General features: G+C 43.5%; 1 protein-coding gene across 3 annotated transcripts in view; it reads right to left on the reverse strand.

Annotated features, from left to right (window-relative positions):
- Positions 1-14,988, reverse strand: part of AKT1 (AKT serine/threonine kinase 1) — a 74,556-nt gene that overhangs the window by 2,344 nt on the left and 57,224 nt on the right. For all 3 annotated transcript variants that reach the window (XM_040602438.1, XM_040602436.1, XM_040602437.1), the window contains 2 exons: positions 12,617-12,831; positions 4,523-4,610 (listed from right to left, as the gene is read on the reverse strand). In XM_040602438.1, coding sequence (XP_040458372.1) covers positions 4,523-4,610; positions 12,617-12,831 — 303 coding nt within the window. The remainder of the gene's footprint in view (positions 1-4,522; positions 4,611-12,616; positions 12,832-14,988) is intronic.

The following is a 14,988-nucleotide window of genomic DNA, read 5'->3' on the forward strand; positions in this document are numbered from 1 at the left end:
CATTTTGTCTCTAGGATTTAATTGCACAGAATAAAACCTAGAATCCTAACATTTATTTCTGCAAGTAATAGCTAACATGCTTACAAATGTTTTAAAATAACCGTATATAGTGTTTCCCCACCCAATTATATGGAAATGGCCAACTGCATCTAGTCAGATTTACGCTTCAGGAGGATGAAAAGAAGTAAGAGAGATGTTTAGTGGTGCCCAACTGACCAGCTAGACTTGAGGATCCCCGCAAGGCTTGCAACGTTCACAGTAACATTTCAGCTGCAGAGCTCCTGTGCCCATGCAGGCCTGACAGCAACTGTGCTGTCGCTTCGACCAAACTGGGAGAATTTAGGACAAGGCAGAAGCAACATTAAGCTTTTATACCTCCAGTCCCCCAAACCAGTTTGAGATCAACTCTGAACTTAGAAAAACTGCCGTGCTTACAAAAACCCGAGCACACCTAGCTGTGAACGGCCTCGTCTTGTTACACCCCGAGTCGCACTATTTGGGTTTTACTCTTGATACTCGCTCGGGCAGACAGGCTAGAAATCATCCCCGTCTACCTAGGCAAGCTCTGGCAGGAGGAACTGCAGATGGAGCGGAGCTGCTTGACTGGGGCTGGAGGAGGAGTGTGCCTGGGAAGCGGCGTGGTGGAGCTGGCTGCATACAGATACACCGAGTTGGAACACGTACAGCTTCAGAGGGCGACGGAGCTGGGAGTCAGGTCTTGCTCACCTCCCTGCTGCACGATGCGGTGGAAACAGAACGTAAACACTGCTCCAAGCCCTCCCACAGAGGACATGTAATAGCTCTCGGCGCTGGGCTTCAGCTCGCCCACCACTGGGGTTAAGCGTGGCCATCTTTTAATAGCGCAGAGCCACACCAGGCAACAATTCAGGAGCGTGATTGAGGAAGTATACGGCTTCCAACCTGACATTGCAGAGAGAGGTTTATCAAGGCAAATGGTGAACTGCTCCAAGTGGAATTAAGCAGTGACCTCGAGACTCGCACTTCTGCTCTTACAGAAATAAGAATGACACCGACAGAAATCGCTATCTGGAAAACATCAGCAATTCTTGACTACACAACACATCTTTCCCCATCCCCAGTTTTTCCTCCTGCATAGATCTGAAGAATCATTTGCTTGGCAAGCTGGTAAATTAGAAAAGCACTGGCTTCAAGCTCCCTATCGCCAGGATAGTCTTTCTGATCTGTTTTGAGAGCACCTAACAAGTGTGTTGTCCCATCTTCCAAACAACAATCCAATGAAGCTCCTTCATTTTCAATGTAAAGACTTTTAAGAAATGTAACCTACATATATGGTGGTATTTCCAAATACAAAGAAACATTTACTGTTTAAAATCAATCCTTAAAAACTAAGGAATATAGAAATTTTGCTTGTTATAAGAGAGCACAGTTGTAGTATACATTCATCATCATCTTTTTTTAATTACTCATGATTTTCTGTGCACAAGAATGGCTTAAAGCAACCTTGCAAATGTTCCTGTCCAAAAAAAAAAAAAAAAAAAAGGGCCTTAGAAGTGGTCTTTATGTCCTGAATTTAAAAGGAAACGGCAACAGGATATCCCAAAGTCACTCTGAGCCTTACAGTCCTCCTAAAGCTACTGAAGAGGGAATACTTCACATTTTAATGTTAATAACAGTATTCTCAATCAAGTCACACAAACGTATTATATGTAAAAACCCTGCTGAGGATGAGCATTCTTTCTCTCACAGTTTAACTCTATTCCCTTTCTCATTACAGCAGTTCCTGCCTACTCCTCAAAGCAAACCTTGGTTTGTTTTTGACGAACTGTGTGTGCACATGTCTGTGAAGTTCTATCTGTCCTTTTAAGCTAATGGTGGTTTTGGCACCCGCAATACTCCCAGTTGCTCTTGCTTGCTGTGCACAGCACAGAGTGATTTAGGACTTGGGCACTGCAACAGACACCTGAACTATGCACATCAGAATGACTTGGAGCAGCGATCCTAAGTAAGAACACACGTGTAACGGGCGAGCGCTGCCTGTATCATTTTCCTTTTTATTTTAGTATCTGTTAAAAGCAATTTGAGACAGATTATGATGCACCCACAAGACATTTTTTTTCCCCCTAGCTGTCAAATTCAGAACATTAAGCTGGAAACAGAGGGGAAGCCGCAGAAAGCTCTAACGCTGGCTTTACCAAGCAAATATGCTGCTTTACTGAAAAGCTGTCACTGCAATAGCTCTGCGGTTCAACTGGTAGAGAGGTGCCACCTGTAGCCTCCCACTGCTGCAGACCAGCATGACACCCGCAGGCTTATGTTGGTTTAAGAGACAAAAAAGACCAGAAGAAAACATGTGATTAAAATCTCATTGTGTATGTTTCGCTCGTGGGTGGGCAAAATACTGCAAATTAAATCACACCTCCTTTGCACTAGAGACAAATAACACCACTCTTCCAGGAGAGTCTAATGAATATTTAAAATTCTTGGGACAACCCCAGCTATTCAAAACTCCTTATAATTCAAAGGAAAGCTGTGTTTCCAAAAAGCTTAATTACAAAGTAAGTGTTCTCAATTACCACAAGCCTATATTCATAAACATATTCACCATCATCTGGAGATAGTGGGTAACCAAGCTTAGCACATGAACACCTCTAGGCAGCTGACAAAATTCAGCTTTTATCCGTGAGACTGCATTTCAGGTAAATCCTGCAGGAGTCTCTTTGGACCACCTAGAACGTAGGCGGCAATTACTCACAGGCTTTTTGAAATCTCTTTAGTTGCATAGCATGGACTATTTCAGATGCACATGCTAACAGGACAGGGGCAAAACCAGAATCGAGCCTTCTTGGATATGCCAAGGTCAGAAATAAGTCTCAATTCGCACACCGTTTTCTCCAAAATATGTAACATTTGGAATTTCCTGGTAGCTTTCACAACAATCTGAGCCCGTACTACTACAGGACAACTTAGGAATTTTCTCAGTCCTATGGATAAATAAGTTGCCTCCAGCTTCTGTGACTTCTCCTGCCTGCATACAGGGAACCAGGACTACCATCAAATAACAACTTCACTGAAGACAACTTTTTTCCTTCAACTGCAAAAAATAGCAAAACCCCAAGTATTCAGCTTGTCAGCCGGGTGAAAATGGGGATAACCTCCTGTTCAGAACAGTAACTCTGACATCCTTTTTACATTACACCGAGTAAACTGCACACAACTCCCTCCTGCCCTCATGACTGCAAGCAACTCTCTCTCTCGGGATGCTTTGAAAGGACAGGTCTAAACTCCATCTACACTTTCAAGGCACAAAACCTTAGAATTTTTCAGTTCCCTTTAGCGACACAAATCTGTGAGGAAGTGAGAGATGAGAAGGAAACAGCACGCTTTGTAATTGTATACAGGCACCGGACAATTCTCCCACTACGGTATGCAAACCAGCGGTGTTACACTCTATTTTTTGAAGCATACAAACCTTGCTAGTACATCACTGTGTTGGATTCTTTTGGTAAAACTAAGAACTAAAACTCAGTTTCTGCTACGTTTCTTACCTGTGCCCACCAACTGGAGGGAGAACTACATGTTATCTAGAGATCGAACGAAATTTGGTATCGTGAAGGACTGCAGGGAGAAGGAACGAAATCGGGAAAGGCTGGAATCGAGTGAGATCACGTGGCACCAGTAGATGGGACCCTTGAATCACCAGACCTAGGTTTTAGTTAACTACATTTCACATGAGCATCATGGAAAATGTGGCTGGTGAGAATCAAATGGGAAAGGACAACAGCAGATTGCCCTGACAGTGTGAAGCAGGGCATCTTGGAGGAGTGGAATCAGTTATCTGAATGAAGGAACAGTGAGGCGTAGACAACTGATGAAATACACTCATATGGAAAGGGATGGGCTCTTTGACTTCAGTGGCTTGCACTGGAGAGCCTACAAACTCACTGGGTCTCAAGGAAAACCAATGAGAAACACCATGAAGTGCAGACACTTCGCATCAGCCCTCTGCTACCAAAAGGAAATAAATAAAAAAAATATGTCTTGGATTGATGTAGAAGCCTACACTTCTCTGCACTTGCCTGTTCAGTCTAATTTCATCATTCAAGGCAGGAAAAATGCAAAGGGAACAAACAGCCCGTCTTCCACTACTGTTTCTAGGAAGTTTTGTTTCAGATGCTCAGGAACCAACAGTAACTCCTGGGCTTGCAAGGGATATGTCAGTTGACAGCAAGAAATGGCAACAAAAATTCACAGGAAAAGCTATTTTATAAGCTTATCTACTGTCTAAATTTGGAAGCAATTTTGGTTACATCCTATTTATTCAGTCACAGAAATAAGTGTCTCATTGTGAAAAGAAAAAATTGGTTCAGAAGTAATCTGATTACAGTATTTTAAGAAACATGAAGTAATTTAGCCTTGTTAAAAACAACTGCAAACCTCTTCCATGGATGGCTTCTGCATACTTTACAGAGGGCAATAAAATTTGAACCATTCAGTATATCCATAGCTACAGTTCACCTTGGGACAACTGTTGTGTAAGTACCTTTTTCTCGTATACATCTTGCCAAACAATGCCAGCGAAGAATTTGTGCTGCATAATCTCCTTGGCATCATCAGGACCGCCACCTAACCTGTTTGGGGCAAAATACATAATTAAATGTTTGAGTAGAGTTATTTTTCTCATACAATTTTTATTAAATGGTAGTGAAGAAACTCTGAGTTTACATAATACATCTGGGAGCAGCTCTAGCATTTGTTTAATATTTAGGTTTTGTGTAAAGGCTGCAGGTTAGTCTATTTTAGGCTTCAGCAGAGTTCCACGAAGAGATTTGAAAACATGCTAACAAATAGCATAAAGGTCTCTCAAACAAGCAAACAAAATAAAAAGAAAAATAATCACAACTCAAAAGACCTGCCCTTCAGGAAAGATGCTGTCCTAGAGATCACAGTGGATCCTGCAAGTAAAAGGTCTGAGCCACACACCCTTCTCTCTTTCTAAATTAACAAGTGACCAGCCCTTAGAAATTTCTAGAGCAGAGTGATGCCAGCAGTAAAACTGAATTTGATTTTGAAGTGTAAGAGAGGCAAAGCTTTTAAAGACAAACTGATTTATGCAACCTGATTTAAATCTCCATTAAAGAAAACAGTTGACAACTGCAGTGATAATACCATGTTGTATGCAAATCTTTCCTCCTCCTCGGCTTCACGAAAGCACAAAGGGTGTTTTATTGACTTAAGGTATATCAAGATAAAGCACTTTTATTCCAAAATAAAAACTGTCCGCACAGCTTATAGATGTAATCATTTTAGGTGCAGTCTTGAGCTAACAGCTGCTTAAATTTTGCTGTGGAGGTTAAAATGTTCTCTAAAAGACTGAACCACGTCTGCAAGCAGAGACATGCACCAAGAAAACAAAACGCATATTGAGCGATCAGCTGCAGACTTAGTCTGAGGTAACAAGGTGAAGACGACGCTTGGGATTTTAAGTACAAGAGGTGCCACCATGTTCATCAAGGCTGACCTCCAGTGCCTGCCTGCTCTCCGGTTCTTGGTGCCACTGGCAAACTGAGATATTATCCCTGTTTAAGAGCTTGGAAAAACGGCTCTACGTGACCAAGGCTAGAGCTACGCCACTACAGAAAAAGGGCCAAGGACTGTTCTTGGAACCTGAAGCCAAGCTGCCTGGTCAGGCCTCATGGGTGCTGCACAGCAGTTGGCCCTGAATCGCCTCCAGATGACATGCAGTAACCTGTGGCCCTAATACATGATTCTTTGGGGATAGAGGGCAGAGTTTTGGTTCAAAATATCAGAGATAACGTGACAGCTGGGCTAAAGCCCACTGAAGTGGTATTCTTACAGCTTGAGACTTGAGCTGCATGCTCTGGGATGTAGCTTGAAGGGACAATGCTATTGGGACAGTGCTGCACAATCATTTAGTGCAGAGGAGTCAAATACGGTGACACTTTGTCCATACTGCCAACTGGCAATGGCTCCTGGGGCATGCAACCCTCTCAGCCATGCCCAAGCACTGTCTTCGGAGAACACAAGCTGGCAGAGGCCACAGGTGTCCCAGAGAGACCAAGCAGCAGAGGTGCCCGACAGTTCGGAGTCCACGCTTGCTTCCTGGCCTTCTTCCATCCAGTGGCATAGCAACCTAAAGGGTTTCCTCCTTCACATTCCTTCAGGAGATGCCCAGTGGAACAGGTTCCCAGTCTTCCAGTAGCAAAGTGTTGGGCGCCACTCTCCTTCCCCCCAGGCAAGCACTAAGACCAAGCCTAAGTTCACCCTCGAGTCCCCACAGGCCAACCCAAGCCAGGGAGAGCCACCTGCCTGGCAGCCCGTGACACAGCTGCAGAACAGCCTGGAACACAGACAAACTAAGTAATCATCTCTCGGCTGGTTCCCCGCAGATCTAGAGGCTTTGCCAAGTCTCTACCAGGCTCCTTGTTACTTCCCCAGCACAGGTGACGATGGCCGGTCAAAAAGCAGGTGGAGTTAATCGTTTTTATCCACAGATGTCAACAGCCTGCACTTCTGCACAGAAGTTCAGGAGTGACTGTGAGCTAAGAAGAATGCGAATCGTGTTTTGCAGAAGCACGCAGGAAGGCCGGCTGGCTGCAGCCATGTATGAGCGCTTCGGAGAATACATTACCCAACACGATTGTTCCATGAAGGGCAAACACATACTCAGGGAAATGCCAGGAAAAACCCCAGATGTTTTACTTACCTTTTAAAAACCCACACTATCGAATAAATCCATTCAAAGCAAATGGGAAACAACAGAAACCTCGTATTTTGGATATGGCCTTATTCCAAAATACACTCTTGTTTTTCAGAATTACTGTGAAAGGACCCTCTTCAAGGAGAACACAATTAAAATCAGCAGCTAACGCAAAAATCATGGTTAAGCACCACTGAGAACTGAAAGAGCAGCAGGTTTGTCTTTTGTAAGGACATGCAGTAACTGAAGAAATATAGCAGGACTAAAAGTCTTGAAAAGATTCTTGTACAATAAAGTTACATTCTGCGCATTTAAGCCTTCAAACCGACCAAAAATAGTATAAATAGGACTTAAAAAGAAAAAAGCTACTGAGATTTACAGTACACAAAGAAATATGACGAAGTGTAGAGGCCAAAAAGCAATACCCCCCCCCCAACACCCTCAAAATGCAAACTTCTGCCTAAACTGGTCTCCTTAAAAAAAAATCTGTCAAACAACTGTGGTTATTCATTTAACTTCCATCTGTGTTTGGGAACCTTTGTTTCTCTATTTCAGCTAAATCCCAAGGAGAAAATTAATAAAGGGCAACATCAATATTAAACTGAAAACATTTCCACATTTTTAATTTTTATGAAATTGTGTATCGCTTGCAAGTTCCTTTAATCATTTAACGACAAAAGCCTGTGTTCCACAAATCAAGGGCAATCAGCTATCATTCCACAGACAAATCATGTGCAAATATATTTTTAAATTTATGTACTATGTTTTATATATAGATAAAAATATAAATACAGCGTATAAGCACACACTCAGCAGTGCAAGTATTATTACCACAGGAAAAATATACTGTTTCTTTACTTGTCTGTGTAAAAGTAAACGGTGCTCAGCGCCTGGGTCCACTGCAAGCTCCACAAACTTCTAGTTTTAAAGTTAAGAAGTTTCTACAGCAAAGACAGCCAGGCTCCAGTGCAGGAAAGCAAAAAGCAACTGCCTTCACTGCCCTGCCAAAAAACCCCATTCACAAACTCAAGCTTCACCGTATCAGGAGCCGCAATACAGACCCTGACTGCGGGCATATCCTCATCTGAAGAGATTGTCATAATTTTCACTGACAGATTTCTGCTGATTGCAGATTTGCACACGCACCAGGCTCATTTGAGAGGACAGCCAGTTTTAGGCACCGCTTCTGTTACCATTCTGTCTTCACATGATTTCTCTGACTCTCCCCCCCAACGCCAAACCTGGTTCTACAGTGCAAATAAACCCACCAGGCTCAAGAAAATCGGCTTGGCAAAAGCTACTGGCGTTCACCAGCTCAGAGCACAAGATGTGTAATTTCTCCTTCTGTGATACAGTCAGGATGGAGACTAGTAACATACTTTACCATGGCTCTGACCTTCAGAGGCGTCTAATAGCCACAGGATTTGGGAACTGCATCTACATCGCTTTCCTGTGACCCGCACTATCAGCACAGAGAAGTTCTGGCTGGCTTTGGGAACAGCAGGATTTCATGACTCCAGATTCGGAAGGAAAAGGCCACATTCTTCCCAAAGCCCTATACACACAGTTTTTGGGGGCTTTCCTGCTCAAATACTAAGCCTTTTGGAAAACCTAAGGCATCTCCCAGCTCTGTGCGGAGCTTTACTCCCCCACGTCTTCATTAAGCACATGCACGAGTCATAAACATAGCCGATCCAGTAACACTGGGAACACTCCCCCTCCTCAACACCAGTAACCACGGAGGAGTCACGTGTGAGGATGCTGAGGCTTGGGAAGTCTCCAAACTACCGATTTCTAGAAAGCTGGGGTGGGGTGGGGGAACCTCTTCAAATTTGCCTTTTGTGTTTTCCTCAGCTTCAATCTGGATCTCTTATAGGTGAACTGTGCGAGTTTTTCCAGATTCATTCTGAATAGCTTTGGACTGAACCAATTTAGACTAAAACTATCATACACAGCAGCTAAATCTCAGTCTACCTCAAAGCACCTGGTGAAACACGTCTGCAGTCCTGATGAGCACTCTGCACCTCAAGTGATGCCCAGAACACCGGAGTTATCTGGAGACAGAAACACTTTTGTACTCAAGACACACACATTTGAGGGCAAACACGAGACACCTGTCACGTGTGGTTTCAAAACTCCAGATGCCCATAAGGCATGAAGTCTGCTGCCTAAGAGGACCAGCTACTCAAGGCTGCCTCCTCCTGCCTGCCATCAGCTACCTGGGACCACCTCCAGGATCCTGCAGTCCCCATGACTGTCACCTCTACCTCTTCCAACTCCAGCAGCAGCTGTGTGGACTGCAGACCTAGCTGGGTCTGAACAGCAAGTTTGCTCAAGCCATCTACCCCTCCCACAGCAGAGCATCACAGAGGACACAGGCATACACCTTAACTACAAACCACCTCCTTTCACACAGAAAAAACCCAAGTAGTCTGGTTTTCATACAGGCAAAGGCTTGATTGACCCTGATATACCTGAGCATCTGCAGCCAGTGTTGCACTCTGGATGTGGAAAGAACCACTTTCACTGGAAAGAACAAAGTGTCAGATCTCTGCAAGGACTGATCACCAGTTCCCAGTGACTACCTTCAGCACTCCAAAGCCACAACTACAACTCTGTGAAGTCGTTATATCTTTTAACAGGCTTTTTGAAATACTGCATTTTCTTCCGCTCATTCTTCCTGAATGGCAAGGTCCAACAGCACCACAGAAGACAGAAGTAGATGAAGCAGCTTGTGACAAACCCCATCCGAAACAGGCTGAATGACGCTGACCTATGACAGGGAGCACTAACACATGTAATGAAATGTAATGAAAACACCATCGAAATTCAGATGAAACCATGCTGAAGTTTTCTCAAGTTTTAAACCTGCCAAGATTCAGAGCTTGCGAGACACCCTGCTGCTTACAAACCCACCCGCAAGCCTGTTTACACAGAGCAAACTGATCCATACCCACTTTCACAGATTGCAGTCTCCCTATCGAGAGAAAGAATAATAAGAGTAAAAAACTTTGCTATTTTATGTGTGAAAAAATTGCTCTGATTACCTCCTTCCATTTGATGCATGTCACAAAGCAGCAAAGGAGAATTTCTGGTCACATTAAAAGGGAATATTTACAGAATACATTTTTTCCTTCTTAGGAAAATTAGGGCTCACATTGCAAGATTAATAAACTTATATCAATCCCAAAAGGAACTTCAAAATTCCTTTTCTCTTACAAAATGGATTTTATATGACCAAATTTAGAAAATGGCCATTATTAAAAGCAGAATGCAATTTACTGTTCTTCACATTTTCCCCATATGCCTGTGAGTTTGAGACTGAACCGATATTACTGAACGCAGAGTGCTAAGACTGCTTCTATATATCCAGCTCAGCTATACCAGGTAATTATTAAGATTTGATTCACTGATGCAGGTCACAATTCCCTAGTTCCTTGATATTTAACTTAAAATGTCCTTGTCACTGAGCTTCGTTGTATCAACCTTATTTGGCTAGTGGGTTGTTTTGGGGTGGGTTTCTTTGAGAATTTTACAGGAAGGGACAACATCTCCCAATTTCATTTTTCTCATGGTTCGGGCTGTCTCCTTCATCCCACTCTGAAGTTCATCAGCCGTTACTAAATGCTGCCAATTCTCATGTTTTTCTGCCACATACATCATTATGATGACACCAACTTCTGTCCACCACTGGGCTTTGTGGAAGAGGGGACTTCTTTTGAATCACACAATGGTTCCCCAAAGCATCATCAACAGACTAATGCCAACCAGACTATCACACACTATTTAACTTTTCACTGCATGTATTTTTGTAGCTATCTGGCTGTTTTTCTTCAATATGGCTCCATGAACTATGAGTCAACTACCAAGTATGCCAGGCGTCCACACCAGCATACAGACCACACAGTAAAAAGAACATAAAACTACAAGGCCAGGACTCAGGACTTCTACCCCTAGTGCTTCCAGCTCATTCTCTGTACCACCTGAAACAGCACGAAGCACAGGGGATTTGCAGAATCACAACTTCAGTTAAAAAGTTCAGTCAACGGTGATTGGTGAGAAACCTGTATTTAAGAACGGTCCATGAGCCAAAAAGCATGTGAAGCACCAGTGTAATTAGCAAGCTGCAGGCATGTGTGCAGGCTTGTCTAGTCTATAGTTATTTCTATCAGCAGCATGAAAATCATCTGTCCAACAGATCAGAGCATCGTTGGTTCCAAGCCTGCAGAAGATACATGTGAAGAAGTGGCTATTTGTATAAAGTGAGCATATTGTGGAGTAATTATTGGCATTGGGAAAACCTTGTAATTAGAAACAAGTGGGTGTTCTTTGTTTGTAAACAAATTGCATTTTGGTTCATCAGAGATGCTCCTTTAAGAGAACAAATTACAGCAGATGCTGTTTGTGTTTCCAATGATTGAAAGGCCCCACCTGAATAAGCTACAAAAGGGTCACAACTGTATTTAACCCAGCACTTTCCCGGACAGGACACTGCCGTTGGCAGGGGCTGCAACCACGCTGGAAGAGCACAGTGCCTGGGGGGCTGCTGATCAGTTACACAACCTTCTCCTGGAGATCCCCTTGCAGGCACCGGCTTCAGGAGGGGTGTGCAGCTGTTGCCACCTAGTACAAGGCTGGCCATGTTCCTGATTCCAACTGTTCCCAGCTCCCCATGTCACTGCAAAGTTGAATCCACCAGTAGTACAAGTTGTGGATTTGCATTAGAAGACCTCGCAACAGGATCTGCCATCAAAAACAGCAATGGAAACAGCCTACAGTGATGACAAAAATCCTTGCTACAAGTATCCATGTACTGGCAAAAAACATTTTCCTGCTAAGCCCACACACACACACACAGAGACTAAACAAACATCAGAAAGCACAGCAGAATACTCCGCCTGCACCTCACATGAAAGATTTCCTATTTGGTGCCCATTTAGAGTGGAAAGTTTGCAACAGGACATCAGGGCAGAGTCACAATATTACTTGTTTTTGAAACGTGTGGGTTGACAAGATGGCAGATTTTAAAACGGACATCTATGTTTGTCTGAGGGTCAACGTCCCTTTTTGGATCATGTTTTGTTTTCTGTTAGCTTTAAGGGCTTGTGGTTTTTGTTTTGATTTTTTTTCTGTTTTTAAATCAAGAGTTACTTTAATATAGCATAGCAAAAAAAAAAAAAAAAAATCAAAAAAACAAAACCAGAAGGAGGAAACAGAAGTAGATTAAGCATGGCATAAACTCCACCACAAACATGGTACAAACACCACCACCTACTGTCCAAAGCAGGATGCTAAATCACTGGCACAGATTTAAACAAAAATTTGGAAAACGGAAAGCAACTCGAACTGGGACGGAAGGTGAAAGCCTTCAGAGTACAGCAGCTTATAACCCACAACAGCCATTGGATTCATTATAGCCAAAGACAGTTAGCTTGCTTTGTCCCAGGCTACAGTTCTGCATTAATGGCAGCCATCATACCCTGAAGTTCAGCCTTCTGATCACCGAAGCTGCTTCATGTTGCTATTTGCGGTATCAGCTCACGTCAAAAGTTAAAAAATGAGGAGGTGCACTTGCTGCACCTTGCTGGATAATCACTTTGAATCGATTAGAAACAAAACTGCAATTTTGTCTGAAATACCTTCCTCAACTTTAAATAAAGAAAAAAGCCATTTGTGCAGTACCATTTTCAACTGGTTTTCAATGATGGCTATATGGTTATTTAACATGGCAGCACAAAACCAGACACTTTTAAGTCACCTGTCTTACAGATAGTTCCCTTTCATAGACATGCCTCTGCATAGCACAATTATTAACTTCTCTGTGAAGCCTTTAACACATTTAACAGAATTCTTTCTCCTGGGGGTTGTTTTTGGTATTTCTGAGGACACAAGTGCTTAAAAGTGCAACAGTCTCACCTTTGCTTAGGATCTTTCTTCAGCAAACCTGACAAGAGAGATTTTGCTTCAGGTGACAAAGTGCGTGGAAATCTGATCTCCTCCATAAGGATGAGTTCAAAGAGCTTTTCATGGTCCTGATTGTAGAAAGGGAGCCGGCCACACATCATTTCATACATCACAACTCCTAAACCCCACCAGTCCACTGCACGACCATAGTCATTATCTTCCAGCACCTGCAGAAATGTAAGGAAAAGGCTTTAGAAGACATTCCCAAACCAGGCATGAACACAGAACTTGAGAGGCAAAATTTACCCCAGCAAGTTCATCTTTTCACATCACAGCGGAATCTACCAGCAGAGCATTTGCAGAAGACCCATTTGAAAAGAACTGGCATCCATCTTCACCGCTCTAGGTGAGCAGAAGGGGGAAAAGGAGGCAGCAGGTACGTTATGGCAGCTTCCTTCTTCTCTTCCTCCCACCCTCCCTCACATTATGGTCATGATAAGCACAACCTTCGAAAGCCCAAAAGCTGAGAACTGTTCTCATCTTACAGAGGCAGCTGTTAAAATTCCCACTTACTCATCGCAAACTGTTCCAAATGGGATCCAATTTTTTAGAAAACCCCCAAACCACCAAGAAACCAGTACAGGGAGAAAAGACAGTCAACCTGTTACTTCACAAAGCGACAAGCCAAACATCCCCATCCTCTTCATATCAACCTGCACCCCCCTAAAGGGTGGCTCTGCACATCCTGAAAGACCACGCACAAATATGAAATGACTGATCTACATTAAAACACTAAAAGCCAGAATGCCACTCCTAACATTTGATGGGCTGTAAAGATGTAAAACAGTGGCCAAATTGTCTGGAAATGTTTCCCTTCCTCCCCTCTGCCTCCCTCCAAAGGCACTTGCTTGCAAGCTCTAGCACTCCTGCCTCTGCTTAGAGGGTTGCAAACTCAGGAACTGTCAGTGGCGTGGACTTCTGCCAGGTCTCACAGCAGAAGGAGTCCAGTGCAGCTCCTTTTTCCCTTCCCCTGTGTCCCTCCACCTAAAAAAGCCCCAGCTAGTGGCTGGGACTCAGGACCCCAGCAGTGCCCTCCATCTCTCCCGCTTGCCCTGGAGAAGCCCTGTCATTGTGCATTTCTTCTGATCTTCTGCACTGCAGGTTGCTGAGGGGAGCAGACAGTGTTTTGCAGCTTGGAGAGTGGATGTTACGAGGACTTCTCTAGACTTTGTGTCTCCTACACAGTTGTCTGTAGCTGACACCAGGAGTCTCATGTTCCAGACCCTGTCCTCAGGTTTTAGTTGTCATCCTTACTCTTTTCACAGGCCTGCACTTAACTGCTAAGAGCACAGACCATGACCACACCACCACCATCATGTTCTCTGGTTGCACTGTGTCTGTGCGAGCTTTACACTGCTACAATTCAGAGTACTTCACACCCAAAATTAAAAGGGTGAAAGAGCCAAATGAAATCAACACAAGTTTAACAACAGCAGGGTCTGAAGCTTTTAGAAACCTTGATAAAGTTAAGCACACAAAAAAGAAGTGCTGAGACACTCTACGTAACAACCGTTTGCACTCTGCCTCTCTTTATTCACTAATTATTCCCCTTAATTATCCGAACGAGGGAAAGGGCCTGCAGTAAAAATCAAAAGGCTGCCAGGTATTAGATTACCCCACATTGGTCTATTTACAGCATCCCCTGACGTATGATTCACACCAAACGACAGCTGGCTGTGCAGCTGCCCCGTATATGTATACGGCGACACAGCTGCCGGCCGGAGCAGAATTCCAGGAGCCGGCCCTGTCCTTCCCGAGGCAGCGGCCCCCCAGCTCGCAGGACATACTGTGAGACAGCGCAGTTACCGCTCTGAGTCACCCTGTTCAAGAAGCGCTTCCTGTTCGCACTCCCCTACACTTGGGTTACCTAAAATAAAACAGTCACTGGGCCTCCAATTCTTATTTTTATTTTTTAAACTGCCGCAAGAACTGCAGTAGGAGAGACTGAAAGAAGAAAACCACTGAGGCCTTTGTTGTGTGTGTTAATAAATGCTACAGGTGCTTTTGAAATGCAGCAAATACTTCAAACGTTACTTTAGTAAACATATTAATAGTCTGTATTATAATCTAGGTTACTAACAACTCTTTCCTTCACCTCCATTAATTCTAAACAGAATATAAAATGCTTGTCTCTTCGAAGTTCTTTATCACAACCAGCATACACTCATATTAGTGACTGCACAAAACACAGCAACGGTGTTAGTATCAAAAATACACCGTAAGAAAAAAGGTACTGCACTCATCCATGATTTATTGCAACACACAGGATAGCTGGGGAGCAGTAAAGTAACAAGGTCATTTAACTTAAATTAAAGGATCATCAT

This window comes from Falco naumanni, chromosome 7 (assembly GCF_017639655.2).
Source record: "Falco naumanni isolate bFalNau1 chromosome 7, bFalNau1.pat, whole genome shotgun sequence".
NCBI classification, from domain to species: Eukaryota; Metazoa; Chordata; class Aves; order Falconiformes; family Falconidae; genus Falco; species Falco naumanni.